Below are 27,305 nucleotides of genomic sequence, written 5' to 3' on the forward strand. Positions count from 1 at the left end.
TGTTCACTGCACCCCACAAAGGATTTTGTTCACTGCACCCCAAAAAGATTGTGTTCACTGCACCCCAAAAAGGATTTTGATCACTGCACCCCAAAAAGGATGTTGTTCACTGCACCCCAAAAATGATTTTGTTCACTCCACCCCAAAAAGATTGTGTTCACTGCACCCCACAAAGATTGTGTTCACTGCACCCCAAAAAGATTGTGTTCACTGTACCCCCCAAAGATTGTGTTCACTGCACCCCACAAAGATTCTGTTCACTGTACCCCACAAAGATTGTGTTCACTGCACCCCAAAAAGATTGTGTTCACTGCACCCCAAAAAGGATGTTGTTCACTGCACCCCAAAAAGGATGTTGTTCACTCCACCCCAAAAAGATTGTGTTCACTGCACCCCACAAAGATTGTGTTCACTGCACCCCAAAATGATTTTGTTCACTGCACCCCAAAAATGATTTTGTTCACTGCACCCCAAAAAGGATTTTGTTCACTGCACCCCAAAAAGGATGTTGTTCACTCCACCCCAAAAAGATTGTGTTCACTGCACCCCAAAAAGATTGTGTTCACTGCACCCCACAAAGGATTTTGTTCACTGCACCCCAAAAAGATTGTGTTCACTGCACCCCAAAAAGGATGTTGTTCACTGCACCCCAAAAAGGATTTTGTTCACTGCACCCCAAAAAGATTGTGTTCACTGCACCCCACAAAGGATTTTGTTCACTGCACCCCACAAAGATTGTGTTCACTGCACACCAAAAAGGATTGTGTTCACTGCACCCCAAAAAGATTTTGTTCACTGCACCCCAAAAAGATTGTGTTCACTGCAGCCCAAAAAGATTGTGTTCACTGCAGCCCAAAAAGATTGTGTTCACTGCAGCCCAAAAAGATTGTGTTCACTGCAGCCCAAAAAGATTGTGTTCACTGCAGCTCACACACAGAAAAATGGATGTGGATCACTGACACCTGCCTATCTCCAATCCCACACCACACAGCAATATCGATTGTAGTTTGTAGAACACAGTTTCCCTAAAATTCAGCAGACTCTGTCCCTAACAGGATTGAGAAGAGATCGTAGATCAGGATTGAGTGCAGATTCACCCCACCCCCCACACAGCAATATCGATTGTAGTTTGTAGAAGACACTGACCCTATAATTCAGCAGACTCTATCCCTAAAATGCCTACAACTCGCCCTGCCTAAACACTCCGACCTGTCCCTCAATTCTATCCGGACACAAATGGATTTTTCCTGCCTATCTTTCCCTAATCAGCAGCCAGCACGTTGATGTGTGCTCTGTCCCTGATATAAGCAGCATAATGACGCCGCTGCGGCTGCCTCGAACTTATAAAGACTTGGTCACATGCTTCAGACGGCCAATCACAGCTACTAAGACATTTGCAGGCATGGCTGGGATGGCTTAAGGCACACCAGTTAAACGATTGTTGATTGGCTGTTGAAAGCCCGCCATGAAAAGAGCGCCAAAGCATGCAAAACCCGGAAATAAAACGACCGAACACGGATTTTTACCCGAACATACAGTAAAGTGTCCGTGTCCGTGTTCGGGTACAAAAAATCCAATTATTCGGTACGAACACGAATAATACAGTCCGTGTTCGCTCAACACTAGTCTTAAGTTATCAAGATTGGAGGGGTCTAGCGAGGCTTTCTTTGGTATGGGAGTTACTAGCGCATGTTTTAGAGAGCTGGGGAAGATCCCAGTGGAGAGGGAGAAGTTGAAGATATGAGTTAAAGAGTGTAGGATAGAGTCAGAGGGTGACCGTAGTATTTGAGAAGGAACAGGGTCCAGGGGGCAGGAAGTTAGGTGGGCATTAGAAAAAATTTTAGTAACTTCCTCTACAGTAGTTGGGTTAAACAAGGGAAGTATTGATTGTGCAGGAGGACAAGGTGTGTAAGGTGAGGGAGATATCTTTAGTGTAAAAATTTCTTCACGAATTGTATCGATCTTATTTTTGAAGTGATTGGCAATCTCTTGGGCAGTGAGTAAGTTAGTGGGTGGAGGCAATGGAGGACGAAGTAGAGCGTTGAAGGTAGAAAAGAGTTGACGGGGACTGTGTGAGAGGGTGTTAATGAGAGTGATAAAATAAGTCTGTTTGGCAGTGTGTAGGCAGGAACTGTATTTTTGGAGGGCAGATTTATATTGACTGAAATCTTGCTGTGACTTAGTCTTACGCCACAGACGCTCAAGAGCACGACTACGTTTTTTGAGGCTTCTGGTATTGTCTGTCTGCCAGGGTTGAAGCGGTCGGGGCCTGATTCTGTGTGTAGTGAGGGGGGCCAAAGCATCCAGGGTAGATGACAGTGAACTGTTGTAGACAGAAGTGGCCATGTTGGGGCAGGAGAGGGATGAGATTGTGTTGAAGAGACCATCTGTAGCAGAAAAAAGAAGTGAAGGGTTCAGATGGCGAAGGTTTCTACGGGTAATTGTTCGGTAGTTGGAAGGTAAGGAGGAGGACAAGGAGAGACTGAAACTAATGAGGTGGTGATCAGAGAGAGGGAATGGAATGTTGGAGAGGTTGTGAGGGGTGCATAGGTAGGAGAACATGAGGTCAAGGCTGTTGCCATTAGAGTGAGTAGAAGCATGTGTCCATTGTTTTAGGTCAAAAGAGGAGGTTAAGCTCAAAAGTTTAGAAGTAGCAGGAGTGTTAAGATTAACAGGGATGTTGAAGTCTCCAAGAATGATTGTGGGAATTTCAGAAGAGAGAAAGTAGGGTAGCCAGGCAGAGAAGTCATCAAGGAAGCCTGATACCGGTCCAGGAGGCCGATAGATCACAGCAATTCTCAAGGAAACTGGAGAAAATAGACGAATACAGTGAGCTTCAAATGAGGAGAGAGACAGAGAAGGCGGTGGATGAAGAACCTGAAAAGTGCTTTGAGGGGAAAGCAGAATTCCAACCCCACCTCCTTTCCGTCCACTAGGCCTGGGAGAGTGAGTCCACAGGAGGCCACCATGGGAGAGGGCAGCAGGAGAAGGAGAGTCAGAGTCTTGAAGCCAGGTCTCAGTAATTGCAAGCAGGTTGAAGGAGTTTGTGATAAATAGGTCATGGACAGAGGTGAGTTTGTTGCAAACAGAGCGGGCATTCCAGAGGGCGCAGGAGAAGGGAGGTTGGCTTGAGGCTGAAGAGGAATAGAAACCAGATTGTGTGGATTTCGGCTGGTGTCAGAGGATAGGGGGTGATGGGTATGTCTGCCAAAGGTAAATGATGGGGGTCCAGGATTTGGGGAAATATCTCCAGAGGTTAGGAGAAGCAAAAGGGTGAGGGAGGTGATATGGGAGTATGATTTATGAGGGGGGACACATCTCAGTGTCCTGTAGATATTATTGGTGTGTGGGTTCAGAATCAGCAGGAGTTGATGAGTGCAGTATAAAGGTGAAGATAGGAGTGAGGGTGATATATACAAGCTGTGGGGCGGAGATGAGGGGTGAAGGAGAGAAAGTTTTAGGAGAGAGGATGCAAACATGAGAAGGAGAATTAGGGATTGCATAATACAGGGTGGTGAGATTGAGATGTAAACTGAATGTGAGATGGAAAAGCAGTATAGAGTCTCAGCTCACCTGTAGTCTGTCTGTTGGCTTGCAGTTGTATGCTTTGTGCATTCGCTGAAGTGCTGAGCAGAAGTGTAATACTTAATCCAATATTAATACTTTATCCAAGATAATAGTTGCCAATGCAATCCCAGCCTGTGCAACCCCCTGCCTGTGCATCCCCTAGAAAGGGCTTAAATTTATACTGAGTTGGGTGGAGGTATTGCCAATTAATCAATTAGGATTGCATAGGAGGGACACATGGCTGACAGAATAAACTTCTCACACCAAAAACCGACTACAAGGAATAGCAAGAGGGCAGAATGGCAGAGTAATAAAGATAAGGAGAGCTCATAATTTGGGTAGAGACAAGAGAAAGCAAAACAAACATCAGTGTTCAATGGACAGAGGTAAAAGATTTTGAAAGCAGCATAAGAAAGCAGCTTAATTACCATTAAGCACATTAGAGAAATTACACCAAAATGCACCAAAATGTACTCCAAGACCCAACTATAGTGTGAAGGGGCCTAAAATAGAGACAAAGGGAAGAGGGACCATGAGGCCGGGCAGGCCCGGAGGGATATGACAGCCCCCCCCCCCCCCCGACATACCAGTGGGAACATACTTGCCAGGGAAGAGGCTGAACCCCACCACGCCGCCAAACGTCAAGGTCACTGTTGGTGACATTTCCAATAATGCCAGGATTCGGTAAATTTATGCAAAGAGACATCGTTGGTTGCCAGGGCTTTTTCCAAGCGATAATTATCGTTCACTAGTGAGACCAGGTCAGAGAAGCCTGGAATCTCCAGCGATTTCCACCTACGTAGGATGAGCGTTCTTGCCGCTAACAGGATATGTACAATCTGTCGGAAAAGCATTGGATAGTCGTCGATGCCTAAGTTCAACAGCGCAAGCTCCTTTCTAGGAGGACTAAGGACTCCCGTGCAATCCGCTATACAACAGAAAATTTTCTTCCAATAACTGGTGAGTGAAGGACACTCCCAAAGAATATGTACCAGTGTACCCGTTCCTCCGCACTCACGCCAACAGTGGGCTGGGGTGGAGGGGAACAGCTTCGAGAGCCGAAATGGTGTATAATACCACCGGTTCGTGATCTTGAGCATTAGTTCCCAGTGGGAAGTACAATGTGAGTACCGATATGTGGACAACAAAGCTCTGGACCATTGTGTTGTAGTAAAGGTGTTCGCTAAATCTTTCTCCCACCTAAGCATTGGCATAGGGTTATCTGCAGATTGAAGTAGGTTATCGTAAAAAAGGGAGATACCTTTGGGCGGACATGGGTCCACATGGTAGTACGCCCAGGGTTTAGCGGGGACATGGGCCGTCGTTGGAGGGTGTTTAACTAGGAAGCTGTGTATACGATGGATCGTGAAGTTTAGCGTAGGAGGGATACTGTACTCCCTTGCCAAGGAGGCCGGAGAGCGTAGTGTACCGTGGATGTAAAAGTGAGAGAGAGAAGTCAGTCCTAGATTAATTAATTGGGTCAACTGCAGGGAGGGAAGGTGGGCAGCCAGGATGGAAACAGGGAGCGACAAGGAGTTTTGAGAATGTCTATCCGCCTGCCTCCCACCGGAGAGAGCAAGTTTGCGCCACACCATAAGCGAGGACTGCGTAGTGGGTGGCAGCTGAGCTAAGGACCAGGGGATCCATAAATCGCCGAGGAGAAACAGGCGGAGATCCCTAGCAGAAGTGAGATGGCGTTCAAGTTGGACCCAAGGAAGGGCGTGGGGGGAAGAAAACCAAGGTTGGATCTGAACTAATCTAGTGGACCATAGATAAAGGGCTAAGTCAGGGAGTTTAGCACCGCCCAGGGATTTGGGACGGGATAGGGTAGAGGTAGCCACACAGGCTCTCCCACCCCCCCATATGAAGTCACGCATATTCCTGGAGAGAGCATCCAGTCGTTTTTTAGGAAAGGTGAGGGGGAGCGCTCTAAAGAGATACAATATTTGAGGCAATATTGACATTTTGTAGGCGGCCATCCGGCCAGGCGGCCACCCCAGGAGAGTTCTGTTTTGGACATAGACGACATTTCTTTAGATGTTTTCTTTAATAATGCGTCAATGTTAACAGGGAGTAGGCGTTTGGTGGAGGGGGTGATATGTATTCCTAAATAGGGGATGGAGACCTCAGTCCAGGGGTAGGGATAGTCCCTCTGTAGATGGTCAGCGTCTTGCTTACTAACACCCATGTTCAGTACTAAGGACTTGGACGTGTTCACCTTATGGTAGGAGATCGAGCTGAAGTCAGAAAGAATTCTATGAACGGCCGGAAGGGACTGGCTCGGATTGGTGAGGGCGATCACGACGTCGTCCGCGAACAGATTAATCGTATGGGAAACGGAACCCAGCCGAAACCCCATCACGTCGTTATCTGATCTAATGGCCTCCGCCAGGGGTTCGATCATCAAATTGAAAATGGTAAGTGAGAGGGGACAGCCCTGACGGGTGCCATTAGTTATTTTAAACGGAATCGTTGTTGTGCCAGCAGTGAGGACCTGAGCTGAGGGACATGAATAAAGGGCAAGAATCGCAGAGAGTATGCTTCCCGAGAAACCAAATTTTTCCAGCGTGAGTCGCATAAATAACCAGTTTACCCTATCAAACGCTTGATTGAATACTTCAACCAAATGGGGGCCTAAGGTGTCAACATGAATTTTGTAATATTCATTACAAAGACCATCTGGACCCGGTGATTTTCCAGTGGGGAGCAGTCTTATGGCTTTAGAAACTTCAGTCAGGGTAAATGGGGATGATAGGGATTGCAGTTGATCCTCAGTCAGGGATGGCAATTGTAGTTTGTCTAGGAACTGACGAATGAGAGCTGTTGTCGGTTGGGTGGTATTTGGGTCTTGGGCCAGGTTATAAAGGGACCCGTAGAAATCCGCAAATTAATTTGCTATATCCCGGGGATGGGTAAGTCTGGAACCAGTAGAGCGTTGGGAAAGGTGGGAGATTCGCGTGGAGACTCTGCGTTGCTTAATCCTTGCTGCCAGAAACTTGCCCGCCCTATTCGCATGCGCGGAATATTTGAGCTTAAGCACCCTCAAATGTCGGTCGCAACGTTCCATGAGGTGGGACTTCAGAGAGTCCCTCACTCTGGAAAGCTGCGAAGCTATGGCTTGTGTGGGAATAGATTTGTGTGTAGTCTCAAGATCACGTATCTCGGTCAAGAGAGCCGTGAGTTTGCGACTATAGGCCCTACGCATCCTAGCAGACTGTTGAATGCACACACCGAATGACCGCCTTGTGGGCTCCCCAGAGCACCCAGGGGTCCGACACGGAGGGGGCATTGAGGTTAAAATATTCAGAAAGCTGCTCTCTGACTACCTTACCAGCAGTTGGATCCTGGAGTACCTTGACATCACAGCGCCATACCGACGTCCGTTCCCTGGGCCCAGACTCCTCCTGGACCATCTCAACAGCAGCGTGGTCAGACCACGTGATGTTTCTGATAGCCGAGGAGGAGACTTTACCCAGTAAAGGGAGGTCAGCCCAGAACATATCAATACGTGAGTACGAATTATGTCTTGAGGAATAAACGAATAGTCCCTTTCTGAACCATGTTGGCAGCGCCATACATCAAATAGTTGTTCCAAGGCCAAAAGGGAGCCCAAGGAAAGTTGTCGGCCCCGGGCGGTCACCGAGGTGTCAAGCCCTGGGTCGACCACTGAGTTCATATCGCCACAAATCACCAGATTACCGTAGATGTCACTGGAGACCTTTTTCATCAACCTAGAAAGGAAGCGTTTTTGATGGGTGTTGGGAGCATAGACTACCACCAGGGTTAATGGCATTGCGTTGAAGTCACCCTGCAGGATGAGGTATCTGCCGTCAGGATCCTGGGTCAGCTTGCGCATCGAGAAGGCAATCGAGTCTCTCAGAGCTATCAGGACACCTCGTTTCTTCTCTGTGGCGTTGGCGAACAATAAAGTAGGAAAGTTCCTGTGTGAGAACTTGGGCTGGTGGTGAAGCTTGAAGTGGGTCTCTTGGATGCATACCACATCAGCACCACTGTTGCATAACTCGGTCCACAGGGAGAACCGCTTAACTGGATGGTTCAGACCATTCACATTTAACGATAAGAACTTGATGGTCATGGTATCATCGGAGAAACAGAACGGATCATCTGGACGAAGGCCATGGGTAGTGCAAATTGTTCAATAACTACAAGTCCCATAGTCCGACTGGAGCAAAACAAGGAGAAGGGGAGGGAAGGCAGTGTAACGCTCCTGCGTTTTCTGTATAATGTGGATTTGCAGCTGCAGAAATATTCCACTTCAGTAGTCATGTAGAGAAACGCTGAGATACCAATCCCAACTCCCAAGACTCATCATATGTGGATAGTCTCAATTCAGCATACAAATACACACACTCAATAAGATGTTCCTGGAGTGATCTATGTATATAGTAGTATAGTGGTGATAGGCTGAAGAGACAGGTTGAGCAGAGATGATAGGTGACAGACACTTGAGAGGAATGTTCTTGAGAATGAGATAGTAGCAGATGGGATGCAGATAGGTTAGCAATCATGTATGGTAGTAGATGATAGGATAGCAGATGAACATACAGGAGAGACTAACCCAGTGCAAGAGCAGATGATAGTAGGCTCAAGAGCTAGCAATCTAGATAGTGCAGATGTAGTAACAGTCCTTAGTATGCAGAGCTAGATAGTGTAAGCTTTAGTATGAAGGTTATGGAGGATTCCCCTGTGGGGTACTTATCACTTGTAGCAAGTAGCAGAGGAGAGGTTCGGTAAGAGCGGATGATCCGGTAGCAGGATACAGCGATCAGCAGCGAGGTTCCGATAGCGAGGTATGCTTGCAAGCATGCGAGCTTCAAGGCAGGTTATGCGGTGCGAAAGGGTGAAGGTGAAAACAGCATGCCAGGGGTGATCGGGTGGCGAGACACACGATCCGAAAATAGGTTCAGGTAGCGAGATACAGGAACGTGTAGATTTGGTATGCTGACTTCAGAGAGCGGGACGCTCCAACCATGGCGGTTGAACGAACAATGTGAGTGAGACTGCCGGCGGTTGAAATAGCCGCTCCAGCGGCGCTCAGTGATGACAGCATCGGTCTTAAAGGTGTATGCGCACCTTACCAAAAGAGAATGGTGGGGCGCATACACTTAAGGAAAAGTGGAATTAGGGTACCAAAGGTACCAGAACATTACAGGCAGGCAGGCTGGGAGAGCCTGACAAACAATAAAAAAGAGTCTAGGGGCAGGTAAAACCTGCAACAAAAAGAGAGGGGCCAGTAGGTCAACATTACCTAGGCCAGGGACTAACGTTGAGCAGGCATTGTGATGCGTTCACCTCCGGGTGAGGAGTGTTTGGAACCGGACCGTTTGCGGGACACAACGTGCCAATCGTCCGGGAGGGTTCTGCGGCGAGGGAGATCTGAAAGACCGCGACTGAGTGGCTGGCAGCTCTGGAATGATGCCCCAGCGATGCAGAAGGGCCATACCTTCTTCTAGAGAAGCAATCGTCACAGTATTGCCTTGATGGGTAATAGACAGTTGAGCCGGGTGCTTCCACTTATGCACGATTTGGTGGTTCCTCAGGGCTTTTGTTATGGTGGCGAGGTTCCTACCCTTCTGGAGCGTGTGTCTGGATAAGTCTGGCAGTATCTGGACCTGCGGAAAGTCCCCAGGGAGAGCCTGAAGCTGTCTAGAGGCCAGGAGGATTCTGTCCTTCGTCTGGAAAAAATGCACACGGAGGAGTACATCCCGGGGCAGGTCTTGTGCGATGAAGTGAGGCTTAGGAATCCTGTGGATTCTATCTATCTCCAATTCTGCTGCAGTTAGAGTAGGGACCAGTGCAGAGAAGAGATCAGTAGCCATTTTGCGTAGATGTTGGGGCTGGACAGTTTCGGGGATTCCCCTTAACTTTAAATTGTTCCTCCGAGACCTGTCCTCCACGTCTGCAAGCTTGTCCTTTATCCAATCAATGTCATCCGTGTGATCATTATGAGCTGAGATGAGGGTATTGAGAGATAAAGAGGATTTAGACATGGAGGCCTCAGCATTATCCATTCTCACCTCCAGTTGCTGCACATCTTGTCTTGTCCGGTTAAGTCCTTGCATCACATCCGTGTGCAGTGATGACCAGAGGGAATGGAGCATTCCTTTAAGTAAAGTGGCAGATATCGGATGGTCACCCACCGGGAAAGCGGCAAAAGGATCCGCAGGCAATGTGCTCGATCCCCTGGGCTCCCCAGAGAGGGGTGCAGATTGATCCATCCCGCATGGTTGAGCGGGATCGGGGGGGGGGAGAGCCCCAGCGGGGACGCTGCTTAGCCGGGCTCCTTGAGGAGGGAGAATGGGGAGTGGAGGCACCGGAGGAGTTGCCACTATCCGGGTTGCTACTTGCCTGAATGGCTGTACTCCGCCACCTTGGTTCCCTCCTCGGATGGGTGCGTGCTGCGGGGGCCTGCCGGCGCCATCTTGCCGGAGTCCGGCCGAGCTGGAGATAAGAAATCCGTCCAGCTTGCGAGACTGTGAGGACCCCTTCTTGTTCCTCATTGTTCCCGGAGTAGATAGGGAGAGCTTGCGGTGTTCAGAGCCCGCTGTGGAGGCTGTAGTTGGAGGATGTCCCGGGTGGCCGAGCGGAGCCGAAGGACTAAGCGGCCATCTTCAGCGCCGGAAGCCACGCCCCTCGAAGTAGCACAATTTCAAAGCCACACCAGTGTGAACCAGGGGTTGGTAAAAACAGACGCTTGATTCCCCAACCCCCATCCCAACTGCTCCCCTTACAAGCAGACATGGTCCTGCTTGGATGACTATACTGCTTTGCCTCACGTTGCAGCAACTTTACTGCTACATGCTGAGTTTGACAGGTGGCATCCTGTAAGTGAATGGGGCTACCCTGCAACCACAAGCTGAACCCTTGACTCACAGTTGTAGCTAGGGTTGTCACCTCATCCCTTTAAAGAGGAAGTAAACCCTCCTCTACAACTTGTACCTATAGGCAAGCCTATGATAAGGCTTACCTATAGGTACTGTAAATATCTCCTAAACATGTACCGTTTAGGAGATATTTACCTTACATGTCGCCAGTGACGTCACTGGCGCATGCGCTCTGAAGGAACGGCCGATCGTGCCGTTCCTTCAGAGCCCCGTGCCGTGACTGTCGGCTCCCGCGCGCGTGCGCGGGAGTGACGTCACCGCGGCTCCGGCCAATCAGATGGCCGGATGCCGCGATCCCGGAAGACGGGCGACTAGACATGTCGCCCGTCATAGAGGTGAGTGAGCGGAACGGCGGGGGCTCGTTCTGAGGTAAGTATTGCATAATGAGCTAATATGCGATGCATACTAGCTCATTATGTCTTTCTTTTGCAGGGTGTAAAAAAAAAAAAAAAAATTTATACGAGTTTACAACCTCTTTAAACCTAAACACATAATAATGACAGGTTCTAGGGCTAATTTATTGCAGATAAGGCAATAAGTGAGTTTAATTCCCACCTTAATCAGCCACAGAACCTGTGTAATTCATGTGTTCGGGTTTAAAGGGGTGAGGGGACAACCCTAGTTGTAGCGCAGTCCTGCAATACTAAATTGTTGTTTGGCAATAAAAGTAAAAATGGGCATTAGGCTGCAGCAGGATCACCCCTTGATTACTTACAAACCTGAATGTGATGTTCATGGCAGAATCTCCGGCTACGAAGGGGCTGTAAATTGCCCAAAAAGAGACCAAAGCACAACGCATCCCGTAGGGGTATAAGTCGATGCACAGGTGACTGCAGGGACATGAGACCGGGTAAGTGAAATTTACCGGATAATGAGGCCTACTGCTGCATACGATCTAGGATCAGCAAGCCTTTAATTGTTCCCTTACTGACAGCCCTGTTAACGATCTGTGTCTGGGAGTAGCACATATGTTAAATAAGAGAGAGAGTTAATCACTTTGTTTCTCTCTTTTATTGTTGCAGGTCGTTCCTCGGCCCAGAAGGCCTCTGTCAGAGCCTCCTCTACTTTAATAGCACAAACATGCTGGAAGTGCGGTACTATGGAGTAGTCTGTTTAAAGCCTTGCACACAAACCCTTTGAGCCATATATGTGTTGATAAATTGGCTGAGAGTATCTGTTTTAATGAATTTTTTCTTAAATCAGTGCAGGAGGGTTGCCTAATCCAGTCCTTGTGAACTACAGCTGCTACTCATCAGAGCTTAACGCTTGTGATCACAGATTAAGATAGTCTGTCTGCTCTGGAATGTATGTCTCTAGAGCAGGACTCTTTCCACTTTTCAGAATCTCAGACATTTCCTCTGCAAACAAGGAATAAACGAGATCCAAGGAAAGACACTAGCCAGCCCAGGTCCTTAACTAAGTAAGGAGGGCTTGGGCGGTAACAGATTTAAAGAGAAAAAATGTTCCAAAATAAAGGACAAAAATCTCTTTTTCCTGGAAACTGTGGTGTACTGGGCTATGCTGGTAAATAAAAAATTGTGGGGTCATGAGCCAAGACCCAACCAGGCTAAACACTTTCAATTTGTATGCAATGGCAGGCCCTTGCACTACATTGAAAAGGGTAAATCTGAAGGAAATCTACCAACAAAAGTTGGATGGTGTGTGTCAGCTTTAGACTGACTGGGTGTGGTGATATCTTGCACAGATCCTCTGATTCATTATCTTGATCAGCTGTAGCTGCAAGTTAACCATCCCCACCTAAAGAGGAGTAATCTCCCCTAAATAACTTCCCACGTACGAAGTATTTAGGAAATGAGATCTTTTGAGTGCTGGTCAAAATAAGGACAGAGCACTTGTTAATAGGAGGCATGAATTGCTAATTATTATTATGTGGTTACAGCTATAGCAGACACCTGCTTACTATCTGGCCAAAAAAAAAAATTTTTTTGAATTCAGGAGCTTACTGAGTTTATCTCAGTAATTAAAAGCTCACAAGACATTGTAAAGTTTCCTATCCATAGGGGGGGGGGGGGGGGTATGATGTCGTACTTAACAGACTCAGCTGTTCAGTCAGTTATAGCCTCTGCAAGAACAGCGACTCTCATGAATACTGCTAGGAGAGCAGTGTGTGCAAAGTTTATGAAGGAGATGTCTCTTCCAAGTTAAGACTTTGTGCCTGGCCTGGCAAAGGATCTTTTTTGTGGATCAGGACCTGAAGGATGTCTATCTAGATCCTCAGGGAACAGGTTATCCCAATTTTTTTCCTGCAATGGAAAAACATCTCAACCAGCCCGATGTCCTCCAGATCATTCAGAGAGAATACAGACTGAAGTTTTTCTTCTCAGCCAGTGGCAGAGATATCTGTATCATATCCCTCAAAGAAAAACCCTGTTAAAGGGGATTCAAGAGTGGATGGAGCAGAGGGTAAATACCCCTGTATCGTGAAATCAGGTCTTCAAAGATTTTTTGATTCTCACGCATTGTGGTACAAACCCGCAAGTAGATGCCGTCGTGTTGTATATCCCAGATTTTATGACTACTCTGGATTAAAAAGACGCTTACAGGCAGGTTCCAATTCATCTGGAACTCTAAGCATTCCTAGGATTCGCAGTGGGGACTGCAAATAGGACAGCGTCATCTGCAGGGCCCAATATGGATCCCATATCTGGGCTATAAGTTGACCCTTTCAAGATCAGCAAAACAGGCAGACACACAACAAGTGATGTCAGTCCTACAGCCGGCAGGGTGGCGGATAAATGTGGAGAAATCCTCAATAGAACCGGCTCAGGTTCAAGTTTGCCTGGGGTATAAGATAGATTTAAAATAAACTGTTTTTTTTTCCCAGAGGAAAAGGAAAAGTGGTCTCGGCGGTGGAAAATGTCTGTTTTTCATCCTCTGTGTTTACAGGGGACAGATCATGAGGATGTTTGTTCGGATTACAGCTTGTATCCCAGCTGTAGAGTGGCCCAACTACACTCACGAGACCTTCAATATTTCCACCTGCTCTCTTGGAACAAGAGACAGAAGTCCCTAGACAAAAGTCACTTTATAAAAGGGAAGGACAACTGGGAAGAGGAGTTCCTCAGTCGTCATGTCATCAAACGGACAGAATGGGAACTGAATCCCAGAATATTTTCAACTTCTAGTCCAAATGTTTGGTCAACCGGAAGTGGATATGTTTGCCACTTGACAGAGCAAAAAGTAAAACCAGGTCCTCGCCTGGACATAACAAAAGGATATGGTAGGCTTGGATACCCTAGCACAGCCATGGCACACTAGGCGAGCATATGCCTTTCCTCCTCAAAATCTGATTCCAAGAATCATACAGAGACTCAGTGGATGGCTGCAACTGCGTCTCATAGTGATTGCCCCTTGGGGGCCAAAGAGAACGTGGTTCGCGACTGATATCCCCATCAGTGACAGCTCCTTGGAAACTAACAGAAGTTCCAGATCTGTTAATACAAAGGACTCTTATTTCACCCCAGGCCACAGGTAAAACAGCCTGGGTAGTGAGCGCCAAGTCCTGAAGGAGAAAGGTTGTTCAGACAGTCAGTGATACCCTCCTTTCAAGTAAGCATCCTAGGAGCAGTCCGCCATGTGTCCATCTGGTCCAGTCAAGATACATTCCTAAAACACTATTGTGTGGAAGTACTGTCGCAACAAGACCTTGCCTTTGGCAGAAAGGTTTTGCAGGCAGTGGTCCCGCCCTAAGGTAGGCCAGTATGGATTCCTTTATTATCCTCCCAAATGTAGGTCGTCCTGGAAGGATGAAAGGAGAACACTTATTGTTAGTTCACCGGTAACGGCTTTTCTCTTCAATCCTTCCAGGACGGCCGGCCTACTTCCCGCCCTATGTGGTGGTGAGTTCTAAAAGAATATGTATATATAAATGTATATATGTGTAGCTGTTTGATTGACTATATTCCTTAAAGTTCGGTTGGAAACTACTTTCCTATTACTGGAGCTAAGGATGGGTGGGACCCTTTTAAACAGCTGCAAATTAGTTGTGTTTCCTGTGAGGCGGAGCCACAATCTCCCAAATGTAGGTCGTCCTGGAAGGATTGAAGAGAAAAGCCGTTACCGGTGAACTAACGGTAAGTTTTTTTTTTTTTTTAATTTTATTCTATTTATACACAGATGAGGGAGAAATACGTTTTTACCATCTACCTGGGGTCTCGTCCAGTCGTGGTGGTTAATGGATACGATGCGGTCAAAGAAGTCTATGTGGATAGAGCTGATGATTTCTTAGCCAGAGGAGATACAGCAACATTTGACACTTAATACCATAACTATGGTCAGTAACCTGTACGAAAATGTCATAAAATAATTATCTGTTCTTGCTTTGTGCCCAAACTGGGGAGATTCACCTTCATATTTGTCCTGAGGGCCATGGTACAGGAGGAGAGGGGAAAACAGTCTTGCTGCTGGTCTATTTTTTTTTTTTTTCAGTGAGTATCCTCCCTGGTGTGGTATGTGTTGGTGTGTGTTTTGTTTTTTTTCTTCTATAAAACGCCTTACACATGCTGGCTTATTTTCCACTGTTGTGCCCTCTGGGGTCTCTTAATTTATTGCATTAAAAGACCTGCCTGTACTCCTTTTGTCTTTAGTAAATTTCAGTAAATTTTCACTCATTTAAATTGTCCTTCTGCTGGACAATCTTCCACTGCTTTTGTTCTTACTACTTAATGACCTCTTGAAAGAAATTCCCTGGACCTGTCTAAGGATGTATGTAAATGGTATAATAACAAAGGAGTATAATTTCTATAAATTAAAGTTTTATTACATGGGCACCTTGCAGCCTTTTTTTTTGGCCACGTTCTTGCACTACCATTCCTCCCGTATAATCTAGCCGAAAGTTCCTATAATTTTTCTGCTTTCTTCTCCTCTTCTTACACTAGCTGGCATTACATTGCACAGAAGGTCATCCCTGTCATTTGCCAGCATGTGGAATGCAGTGAGGCAGAGGAGAAATGCAAGTGAGAGGAAAAATGGGGTTGGCTGTGAGAAGGGTTGGAGGTGCAGGCAAAAAGCTCATGGTGAGACTGTGCAGGAGGCCTGGGGTGCTGGCAGTGACCAGGAGTGTTGGTACACTGACCATTAGGATTTGGGAATTTGTTGCCGCTTTTAAAGGATGCATTTCACCCTCTAATACAGGGGGAAATCAGGGGATCTATTGCTGCCTTCCCAGTGGAAGACAAAAATATGGCATCCTTTTTCAGCATTTCCTGTTATTGACAGGGTGCCTGCACTGAAAGCATTGCTGCAGGGAGAAAACCTACAGCTATAGCAGGCAGGCAGAAGAAATACAGGGGAAAGGGGGTTCTCTTTTGACCAGGGCAAAAGACAGGGAGAAACAAATGTTAGGGCATAATCCTTTGGCCTACCCTTTACTTTTTTTTTTTTTTTTTTCTTTTAATATGTAAAAATCAGTCCTGCCAAAAGTGATAGACCATTTTCTGCACAACAGGGTAGTTAGTCGTTTCTCTCATTTAACTTTTTTTTTTTTTTTTTCCTGGTATTTTTATTTACCAGTTACATTATTTCCTTGTAAGGCTGTCCCTGCCCTGGTGAAACAAACATGGGCAGGGACCACAGCACAAACTAAGTGGAAGTCTCAATCAAAAAAACCATTGAAAGAAAACAGGAAATAATAACACATTCATCAGTTGTAAAGCAGATCCATAAAGAGATTTATTTTATTGAAGCATTCAAATTAAAAGTGTTTATACAGTGTCGAATTAAAGAAAGTTGGTCAATAAAAATTCAAATGTGGATTGCAATGGAAACAATCTACTAGTCTATTGCTTGTCTATTGTAGCAAAAAATTGACACTGGTTTGGCAGAGGTGATGGTCTCCAAAGGGTTAAAAAGGCTACTCTAAAGCACTGAGAGAATCAGATTTTCACAAAATCAATAATGGAATCTGTGGTTTCAATGTGGTATCAACCTCTGTGGTATCAATCCTTTATCCTTTGAAAGGGACAGGCTCGGAGTCTAAGTACACATACTTGATCTTCTTTAGAACACCCTACAAGGAGTGATGGGCTGTCCTGGTGGGGGTTCATGGTTGCAGACCCTTGGACACATCTGTGCAGATGGCAGTTGACCAAGAATTGAACCAGAGCATTGTACATGATTAACAGGCAATAGAAGAAACGGGGAAAAGCAAAAGGTCAGGGCAAAAGGTGGTAAGTAGTCATAGGCAGATACAGACAGAAATCGGCAACTGGAGTTTCCAAGTGTTTTAATGAAAACTCTTTTTTTATACCTGAACTTTATGGCACAAAAACTTTCCTTGAACTATATTACTCAATAGCCAAAAGGATATACAGTAACCTTGGCTTGCAAGCATAATTTTGTTTTTTGAAAACATGCTTGTAATCCAAAGCACTCTTATATCAAAGCAAAAATGGAAACTCAGATGATTTGTTCCACAACCATTTATCCATAAGTCATTCAGTCTATTGTCCATATAAAAAGATTATAACAATGTTATAGGTTGTGTAACCATAAAACATCCATCGACATATTGCAGCCTCAACAAGGGGATAATAAGCAAAATCCTGCAAGAACAGTGTGTAAAAGAGAAGAGGTGCCTCTTAAAGTGTAGCAATATCGTTACATTTAATGAAGGTTCAACATTTAGCAATTCAAGTGGTTGATTAACCACTTGCCGACCGCCGCACGCCGATCTACGTCGGCAGTCAGCCCCTCACAGGCAAAGTGACGTAGGGCTACGTCACTAGCTTGTGAGGGTCTAGGGAGCGAGCGCGCGCCGCCAGAGGCGCGCTCCCGCGCGGTCACGGACGCCCCCGCGCGTGTGACCGGCGGACCCGATGTCCGCCGGCCACTCTGCAATCGGCGGGGGAGAGGGAGAAAGTCAGGCAGCTTGTGTAAACAAGCTGCCTGTCATTCTCCCCTCTGTATGAGAGCTGATCATATGGATCTACTATGTAGATCCGTTGATCACTCTGCATACAGCTGAAGCCACAGCCAATCACAGTTAGAATCACGCCCCTAGGGACACACACAGCCCCTCCCTCTCAAATAAAGTTAACCCCTTCACTACCAGTGTATTTTTACAGTAACAGTGCATATATATAGCACTGATTACTGTAGAAATGTCACTGGTAACCCCAAAAGTGTCAAAAATGTCAGTCAAGGGTCCGATCTGTCCGCCGCAATGTCGCAGTACCGCAAAAAAAATTGCAGATCGCCGCCATTACGCGTTAAAAAAAAAAACAACAAAAATGACAAAAATCTTTCCCTTAGTCAGTAAACGCAATAACTTTTGCGCAAACCAATCAAAATACGCTTTTTGCGATTTTTTTTTTTTTTTACCAAACATAGGTAGCATAAAACAAATTGGCCGAAAATGTTAAAAAATTTTGATTTTTACTTTTTTTTTTGGGGGGGAATTTCATATAAAAAAAAATGTGAAAAATATTGTTATTTTTGCAAAATTTACGCTCTTTTTTTGTTTATAGCGCGTGATCAAAAAATCGCACAGGTGATCAAATACCGCCAAAAGAAAGCTCTGTTTGTGGGGAAAAAAAGGACGCTAAATTCGTTTAGGTACAGCGTCGCACGACCGCGCAATTGTCCGTTAAAGTCACGCAGTGCCGAATCGCAAAATAACCCCTGGTCGTTTAGCAGCCAAATCCTCCGGGGCTTAAGTGGTTAAAAGAGACACATCTAAGAATGCGGGCATCCGGGGTAAAGCTGTCCACATAGACCATCCTCCTCCTCATCCTCCTGGTACGTAACAAATCCAATTGTTGATAATTCTAAGCCACTTGACCCATATTTAGAGGCCAAGAAGTGCATTATTGGTTTCTATGGCGGCAAATGATTGCATTAGTAGTTTCTGTGAACCACAAATGAGAAACTCCTCCTTAATGTACTGCATGCCCTGAACGATGACTTGCAGGTTTAGAAAAAAACAAAAAGGGGGGCTTTTGGATAAGCCAGCCCTCTCCTATTAACCACTTAATCCCCGGAAGATTTAGCTGCTCAAAGACCAGGGGCTATTTTGCGATTCGGCACTGCATGAATGTAATGGACAATTGCGCGCTCGTGCGGCGCTTTACCCAAATGAAATTGACGTCCTTTTTTTCCCACAAACAGAGCTTTCTTTTGGTGGTATTTGATCACCTGTGCGATTTTTACTTTTTGCGCTATAAACAAAAAAAGGGCAACAATTTTGAAAAAATAACAATATTTTTCACATTTTTTTTTTTATATGAAATTCCCCCCCAAAAAAAGTAAAAATCTAAATTTTTTAACATTTTAGGCCAATTTGTTTTCTGCTACATATGTTTGGTAAAAAAAATTGCAATAAGCGTATTTTGATTGGTTTGCTCAAAAGTTATTGTGTTTACTAAGGGAAAGATTTTTGTCTTTTTTTTTTTTTTTTTTTTTCGGGACTGCGACATTGCGGCGGACAAATCGGACCCTTGACTGACATTTTTTACACTTTTGGGGGTACCAGTTACATTACTACAGTAATCAGTGCTATACATATGCACTGTTACTGTAAAAATGACACTGGCAGGGAAGGGGTTAACTTTATTGGAGATGCAGGGGTTTAAATGTGTCCCTAGGGGCGTGTTTCTAACTGTAAAGAGGTGTGGCTTTTCATGAAACCACAGACATACGATCCTACATAGCAGGATCGTATGATCTCTGCAGTTACACCAGGGAGAATGACAGGTGGCTTTGTTTACATCAGTCGCCTGCCTTTCTCCCTCTGCAGCGGACTATCGCGGGTGGCCGGCGGACATCCGAGCCACCGGTCACTCGCGTGGGGATGATAGTGAACGAGCCCCCTATTGGCTCGTGGGCGAGTGACGTATATATACGTCACTTTGCCCAGGAGGGGCTGACTGCCGCAGTATATTTACTTGCGGCGGTCTGCAAGTGGTTAAAAGGGGCACAGAGTAGCCATAGTGTCGGTGAATTAGAATCTATTGTAGGAAAAGCTGACAAACTGCACAGGAGCATATCCGGGTCAGTTTGGAAACTGAACTTTAATTCTAAATGCTAGCTCTTTGGATATGGGCAATCAACCCTTTTGCTGCTTTTTGTTATTGGAGGGGGGTGCTTTTCATTTCTTGGGGTCAGTGGTAACTTTTATCTGTTGCCCCCCCCAAAAAAAAATAAAAAATTTGGGGGTATATAGGTTTGTAGGGCCTCAAATATTTTGTTACACTACTTATTTTGCTGCAAGCCTTTCCTTCAAAAACAGAGGGCATTGGTTTCAGTGGGTGGTGGTTTTGGGTTTTTTATTTTTTTATGTTGGGCCTTCTTGCTAACTTATTTCTGTTCAATGTGTAGCTTTTTGTGCACAGCAAGCTGCTGCATTGTTAAAAAAAAAAAAAATAATAATTAAATGCCAGAAAAACCTCTTTGCATAATATCGCTCGTACTCCAAGCACCACCTTATTCCAACAAATAAAATAAGTTGGGTGTTCACCAGTTAGGCCTATTATCCCTAATCCTTGCTGTCAGTTTAACACTGCTGTGTTCTCTGCAGTATAATTATTCTGATAGCGAAACCCTAGCCTGTGCTCGTGTCTCTTGTAAATTTGGGTCTAGCCACGCTATTTAAAAATGTCTTGGTGCTGACGAATTGTACACTGCTGCATCCTATTTTTGGTTTCTTTAATTCTTGAAGTAAAATGCCTGCTTGTAACATCAAGTAGGTGTTTGTGTTTTTTTTTTTTAAATGGAAATGTCTATCACATTCCCTCTGTTCTCAGGTGCATAAGAGGGAGGGGGCGGGAGCAACAGCACATGACTTTCCTAGTGAAAGGACCAGTCTGATCACTGGAGAAGAGCAGCAAAGCCAGAAAACTGACCACTGTGTGTTCTGCTTAGTGTGGTCAGTTTTCAACAGAAAAGCAGAGGGACTGACAGGAACACCAGGGATTTCACACAAAGAAAGAAATAAAGAGTACAGGATGCTTTTTCATACAGGCACATATCAGGAATTTTAAATGTTGGGTTTACTTATTCAATTCTTGAGGGCTTAATAGAAACACTAGCCAATATCTATCAAATGGATACCAGAAATGTATATTGTGGGAATAATTGGAAATGCACAGATGGAACGCAGAGGGGTCTCTTGTTTGGCACAAACACTATTCACAGACAGCCTTGTAATTTTTTTTTTTTAATCCACCTTGTCCAATCAGAACACCTTATATGCTTTGTAGATCGTGCCACTCAGGCCTCATGCTGTGGTCCTCCTGACCATCAAACGCATATCCCCATGCTTGTGCACAGACTCTGCACCTCTTTCAGCTTGTCTTTCCTTTTCCTGCAGCTCTCTGCTGCTCTTTTACTCAGGCTTGGGCCTCTGTCTGTCCTGGACAGCACAGCACAGACATGCACCTCGCTTCTCCTTTGCAAACACAGACTCCCGGGAGGGTGGAGCCCTGAACTCTGATTCTGACACTATATAAACCCAGCACCCACCTGTGCCATCAGTGTGCCTGTTTTCTATAAATACTGGCCTAGGCTCCCAATTTTACACAGTGGAATGGCCTTGCAATGCCATACAACTAATCAGATATCACTTTACTGAAATCCAACCATTCCAAGACCAATACTGATCCTTCTTCCCCCTTCTCTTTTTTTTTTTTTTTAATCTTCTAGTATGTAAATATTCATCCCACACTCCTACCCCTAAAGATCAATTAAAATGACCAGCAGTGACAACGCATACAACGGGTAGTAGACAGCTAGACATTTGAAGCAGGGTTTACTTCACAGTATAAAACAAGGAAATCTGGCAGAACCAATTTTTCACTGGTCCTAAGGCTGACAAGCAGATTTTTTGTTTTTTTAACCTGCGTAGCAGATTGCATTACTTTGCTATGTTGTGATCCCAAAAATGGGGTTTCTGTGTTTATTTTTTTCATATATGTACTGTACATTGGCACCCATGAATGGGTTTTTAAATGAGTTTGTGACATGCTGAGTATGCAAATTTAACGAAAATGGTGTGTGTCATGCCATGCTTAGCTTGCTCCAATCACTAGTGACTGCAGTAGCGAATACCTTTTGCACATTTCTACAGATAATGTGGTTTTGTCTAACACTATAGTAAAGTAATTATCGTTACATGATATGTAAATATGTGTATAATGTGTTGCGCTTATTTCCTGGACTAGGAATTGCCTTTACTAGTGACATAGACAGATGGAAAGAGCTTCGTCGATTTTCTCTGTCAACAATGCGAGATTTTGGCATGGGAAAGAAGACTATAGAACACTATATTGTTGAGGAGGCTCAGTGTCTGGTGACTGAATTAAAAAAGACCAAAGGTAAGGGGGGGGGGGTCACATTTTCCCTTGCCATTGACAACCAACCTTTGTTACCCAAACAGGACAAGAAGGGAATCTTTCAGTAGGGACATCTGTTCTAGTCATAACTGACCAAATAGGCATGTCCTTAAAGTGAATAGATTTGCTTAGAGAGGCCCCAATCCTCTTCCTCTTGGGTCCCCCGCTGGCACTACTGGCTCTGCCTTTCTTGCTGGTGTCCCCAGTAGGAAGGCAATTTCCCATGGGGGCACTAGTGTGGGTTTGCTCTCCTGCCCCACTACAGCATCCATTGACAGACAGTGGAACTTGGCCCTGCCTCCCCCCGATCCCTCATCACTGGAGTTTTAACAGGAGTGGGAGCCAATGGCTCCCGCTGATATTGTTCTGCTCAGGGAGGAGGGTTCAAGCCAAGAGAGCGGCAGCTCCCAGTGCTGGATTGGGTTGGGGTTCTGACACAAGGTGTGTGTGTGTGTTTGTTTTTTTTTTGTTTTTTTTTTCTTCCTTAATGCATAGAAGGCATTAAAGCGGTAGTAAACTCCTTTCTTGCACTTGTACCTACAGGTAAGCCTATAATGAGGCTTACCTGTAGGTACTGTGAATATCTTCTGAACTTGTGGTGTTTTAGGAGATATTCACACTGGATGCAGCTGGTGACCTCACCGCTGTATGCGCTCTGATGGTCAAGCATACTGTGCTGGGAAAAGAAGAAATCGGTCACACACCACATGCTACAGATACTCAGGCTTTATTCCATAAAAACTAGGGACAACACAGATGACCCCAAAGCTGTCCCGTTAACGTGTTTCATAGGGCCTTATCATAACTGTGCCAGACAGACCTTCGGAGTTCCTTGCCAGAGACCGTTCCAAAAAAGTATTGAATGTACCATATGCTATGTTGTAGTTTGCTTGCTTGAGTCATGTTTCTTTATCTCCCATATTCTTAGTTACATAGTTACATATGTCCCATAATATCTCCCATATTCTAGAATCGTTTCTTGATCCAAAACCGTTCTTCTTCAACGTTTCAAGCAATGTAATATTTTCAATCATGTTTGGGCATCGCCATGATTATGAGGATACTGAACTTCTTGATGTTGTAAACACTGTGTCTCAAACCTTCCATATCATCAGTTCACACTGGGGGCAGGTAAGTCATGACAAGCATATTGAGATTCTACTCCTAAACCGTGATAACTTTTTTTCTCAGATACAGTGTATATAATTGATCTATATCTCTATTTCGTTAATGAAATACCCCTCTGCAAATACCTTACTGGTATCGGATCTTCAGAGCGCATGTGCCTGTGACGTCACCGACTGCATCCAGGGTGAATAATGGGCTTAACTGTAGGTAAAAAAAATCACAAAATGGGCTTTACTACTGCTTTAACCACTTGCTGACCACCCCATAGCATATTTACTGCTACAGGGTGGCCATGCTGAGCAGAGTCTCGTGTGTGCATATATACGTTAACCTGCACTTCTAGGTAGCGGAGGCGAGTGCGCGCCGCTGGTGGCTCGCTATCACTGTGATTTTAAACAGCAAGAGCTGATCAGCGGGTCCCACAAACCTGATTTCCGCCGGCACCCGAGGAGTATTTGGTACACAGGTAGACTGCTGTTCTGCCTATGTAAACCAGGCAGATTGCCATTCTGTCAGTACAGAAGACATGTATCCTGTGTTTCTGTAAAGCAGAGACACCGATCCATGGCTTTTTACTACTAAAAGCACCCCCCCCCCCCCAACTACACTGAAACCTTAGCTAGGAACAGATTTAACCCTTTGATCGCCCCTAATGTTAACCCATTCTCTGCCAGTTCATTAGTACAGTGACCGTGCATATTTTTAGCACTGATCACTATTAGTGTCACTGGTTCCCAAAAATGTGTCAGTTAGCCGTCCACTGTCTGCTGTAATATCAGTCTTGCTATAAGTCGGTGATAGCCGCCATTACTAGTGAAAAAAAAAAATACCCTATAGTTTGTTGACACTAACTTTTGCTAAAAAAACAATCAATATACATTAAGTTGATTAGATTTTTTTTTATTTTTTTTTAAATATGCAGCATAATACATATTGACCTAAATTTGATGAGGATTATTATTTTATTTTATATTTTTTTTGTGTTCAGAGAAGAAAGTAATTTTTTTTTTTTTTGCAGAGGTGATCAAATGCCACCAAAATAAATTTGTGGGGAGAAAAAGGGGGACACATTTTATTTGGGTACAGCATTGCACGACCACACAATTGTCATTTAAAGTAACGCAGTGCTGTATCACAAAAAATGGCCTGGTCAGGAAGGGGGGTAAATCTTCCAGAGGTGAAGTGGATAAAAATGCAGGTTACTCAATATATATGACTTACCATGGGATTTCCAATGTGCTTTCTTTAGGTGTTTGAAATGTTCCCCAGAATCATGATGTTCATCCCAGGGAAGCACCAAACAATTTTATCCAACATGCAGAAACTCCTGCAGTATGTGAAGAAGAGAGTGGAGAAGAACGAAGAGACTCTGGATTCTTTGCACCCCAGAGATTATGTGGATGCTTTCCTCATTAAAATGGAGAAGGTGAATAAGGAATTCTAAAGTCAACGTAGGTGAATAAGAAATTCTAAAGTCAGCGTAAAGCATGACCCGTCTGTTTTTCACCCGATCCCAACCCACCGTGTCCATTTTTCATCCGATCAGAGGACAGAAGGGTGTCAGCAGATAGAAGAGAATAGGTGGTCCGATCGTGTAAAAGGGGCCCATGTCTTGATGTGTTTGCCGTCTATTTTTACACGCCGCAGCCTCATCCCTTTTTTATGTTGCCAAAACAATCTGGGCAGGGGTGTTGCTAGGTGGAAAAAAGGCCAGGGACTTCAGTCCGAAGGTAAATTTGTAACCCCTCCCACATTTTAAAGTAAGTCCAGCCCAATGCCCCACCATGCACAATGTCCAGTGCCCCTCAGTGCAGCCTCACCAGCTCAGCCTCGCCAGTGCCCATCAGCTTAGCCTCGCCAGTGCATTGGGAGAGGAGAGCAGCCAGTTTACACTGAGCAGGGATCTTTCACTTACCCTGCGCCATGCGGCTGTTGCCACACTAAGTCTTGCCTCCTGGATCAGCTCCTATGATGCACATTACATGTCCTGGCATTGGACCAGTGAGACGTTCCAATCATAGGAGCCGGTCCAAGAGGCGGGACTTTGTATGACACTTGGCTGCGCCGGGTAATCAGGAGATCCCCATTCTGTGTAAACTGGCAGTGGCCCTCGACCTCCTCCAGAGGCAGCCCTGCAAAGCGGCCCCAGGGCAGGCTGCCAATTCCCAAGTTCCTGGCCAACCCCAGGCCTTGGGACTCGGGGTTAATAATTGTCTATAGGGATAGGAGACCAGGGGCTTTTTGGGGGCTCACTCAGGGCTGTAGCCCCGGTCAACCCCCGCCGATGCCACTGAATCAGGGTAATATTGCCTTTTGTGTGCACTAAAATTTAAGGTTCAAGTGTTATTAAATGCATATGTTCAGTAAACAAGAGCCCTTTCAAACTGTGGCACTGCCAGTAAAACACTGAGCGCATTTCAAACGCTTTTGAAGAGGTTTTTAGGCGTTTCCCATTGATTTCAATGGAGAGGGGCATTTTTGAGGCGCTTTTTTCTTTATTTGCGCTCTAATGTGCTCCAAAAATGCTGCTTGTAGGATTTTTTTCACCGCCCCACCAGCGCACCACCCAACTGTGAAAGTATTTATTGATTTTAATGGGAATAGGTTTTTATGCGCTTTTTACCGCCAAAGCGATTGAAAAGCACCTCAGTGTGAAAGTGGTCTAAATGTTTTTTTTCCAGGGTCCCTATTTATAGGAAAGTACTGTATTTAATGTTTAGGGGTTTAAACTAATCTTCAGGGCTAAATTGTGCATTTTAACCCATATGCAAAAGGTGGTTTTGACAGTGAATGGGTTGATAGGCACCTGTATCCATTGTTTATATGGGTGCAATCAGATGTCTGTTGCTTATTGGAGAGTTTTTTTTTTTTTTTCTCTTCACTCCTGTGCCAAATCTACAGCCAGAATGAGGAAATAAGGAAAATTTAGAAGCAGGAGGAAATCTTCACTTTGGCAGGGGTTTCAATAGAAGAGAGATTTTTTTTTTTTTTTCCCCCCCCCCTCAGCTCCCTGACAGCCAACTATACATTTTTTGGATTTCCTATTCACCTGTGGAACTGCAAGGGAGCGCTGGAGAGGTGAGTATAAGGGGATCAGATGCTCTTGGCAGAGACCCTAGTTCAGTTCATCCACACCAGATATTTTAGTTTGTAGTAGATGCTATTGAGCCTATTGTGTCTGCTCAAATGGATCTCCAAAGCTATAAATACAAAATGCCAATTGATATATTTCTTTGGATTCTCTATAGGAGAAGAATAACCCAGACACCGAATATAACTTCAAAAACCTAGTGAACAGCACTCTGCAGATCTTCTTTGCTGGCATGGAGACTACAGGCTCAACATTGACCTACATTCTCCTTATTTTTATGAAAAACCCAGATGTCCTCGTAAAAATCGAAGCCAATCTCCTCTTCACACTTTAGTAACCGTATTCGGTCAATGTCAAAGGGCTGATATGGCCATATGGGCATACTAGATCAATGTCACAAACCTCATTGCCCCAGCCTATCTCACCTGATCACAACAGTATTTTTTGCAAATGGACAAAGAGGCTGAAAAAAGGGCACACATTACACAAAACAATTAATCATAGGGACAGTGTATGTGTATTCCTGAAAATAAGCACGTATCCTTTCAAATCTCTAAATTAGGAAAGGTTTGCGAGGAAATTGATTGCATCATTGGCCGAGACCGAAGCTCCAAAATGCAAGACCGGAATCTGATGCCATTCACAGATGCTGTGATACACGAAATGCAGCGATTTATTGACCTAGTTCCAATGGGTGTGGCTCGGAAAACTACAAGAGATGTGGAGTTTAGAGGGTACTATCTACCCAAGGTAAATGTCCTTTAATACAATAGTAATTTGCATATGTTCTTTACAACAAAAGTGTGTTCTACTGATGCTTGGCACTCTAGATGCTCTAGGCTCTTCCATGGTATATTGAATGGAACTCCTTTTAGACTGGAACTCTTATAGAAGCTAACTTTAAAGTTCTATCAAGTTGGTATCTGTTGCCTGTTAGACCTGCTAAAATGTATCCAGAATCCTTTGCATTGTGATTTTGGGGCTGTGACCTTCTGGAGTCTCCCAGAATTAGACTTTTTTTTACAAATCAAAGTATTGAATGTTATCTTTCAAGTCAACAGTGTACAGGTTCAGACTTGCTCCCTCAATTTACGTTATTTTAATGACCCCTATCCAGGGGTCTCAAAACATTCTGAGTTCTTCCCTTTTTTTTTTTTTATCTTCATTCTACTTGCAGCCAAAAGAACTATGCTAAAGGAGACCACGGGGAGTTTCCAGGCCCTTGCTAAGCACGAAATACCTGGGCATGACACATGAAAAATAATG

The 27,305-nt window shown here is 44.9% G+C and overlaps 2 protein-coding genes across 3 annotated transcripts in view; both read left to right on the top strand.

The window, feature by feature from the left end:
* Positions 1 to 27,305, top strand: part of LOC309560723 (cytochrome P450 2G1-like) — a gene marked incomplete at its 3' end in the record, with an annotated part of 214,089 nt that overhangs the window by 168,759 nt on the left and 18,025 nt on the right. The window contains exon 7 of one of the 2 annotated variants that reach the window (XM_082264355.1): positions 26,602 to 26,789. The exons of the other annotated variant lie outside the window; for it this stretch is intronic. Coding sequence (XP_082120481.1) covers positions 26,602 to 26,789 — 188 coding nt within the window. The remainder of the gene's footprint in view (positions 1 to 26,601; positions 26,790 to 27,305) is intronic. 2 annotated transcript variants of the gene reach the window in all.
* Positions 22,714 to 26,373, top strand: LOC309559778 (cytochrome P450 2G1-like; the record flags this gene model as incomplete). Its single annotated transcript, XM_082263212.1, has 4 exons — positions 22,714 to 22,747; positions 22,791 to 22,951; positions 24,198 to 24,374; positions 26,197 to 26,373. The coding sequence occupies exons 2-4, from the start codon at positions 22,853 to 22,855 to the stop codon at positions 26,371 to 26,373; spliced, it is 453 nt and encodes a 150-aa protein (XP_082119338.1). The 5' UTR covers positions 22,714 to 22,747; positions 22,791 to 22,852.

Source organism: Pelophylax lessonae, assembly GCF_965119305.1.
Source record: "Pelophylax lessonae genome assembly, chromosome: 7".
NCBI lineage: Eukaryota > Metazoa > Chordata > Amphibia > Anura > Ranidae > Pelophylax > Pelophylax lessonae.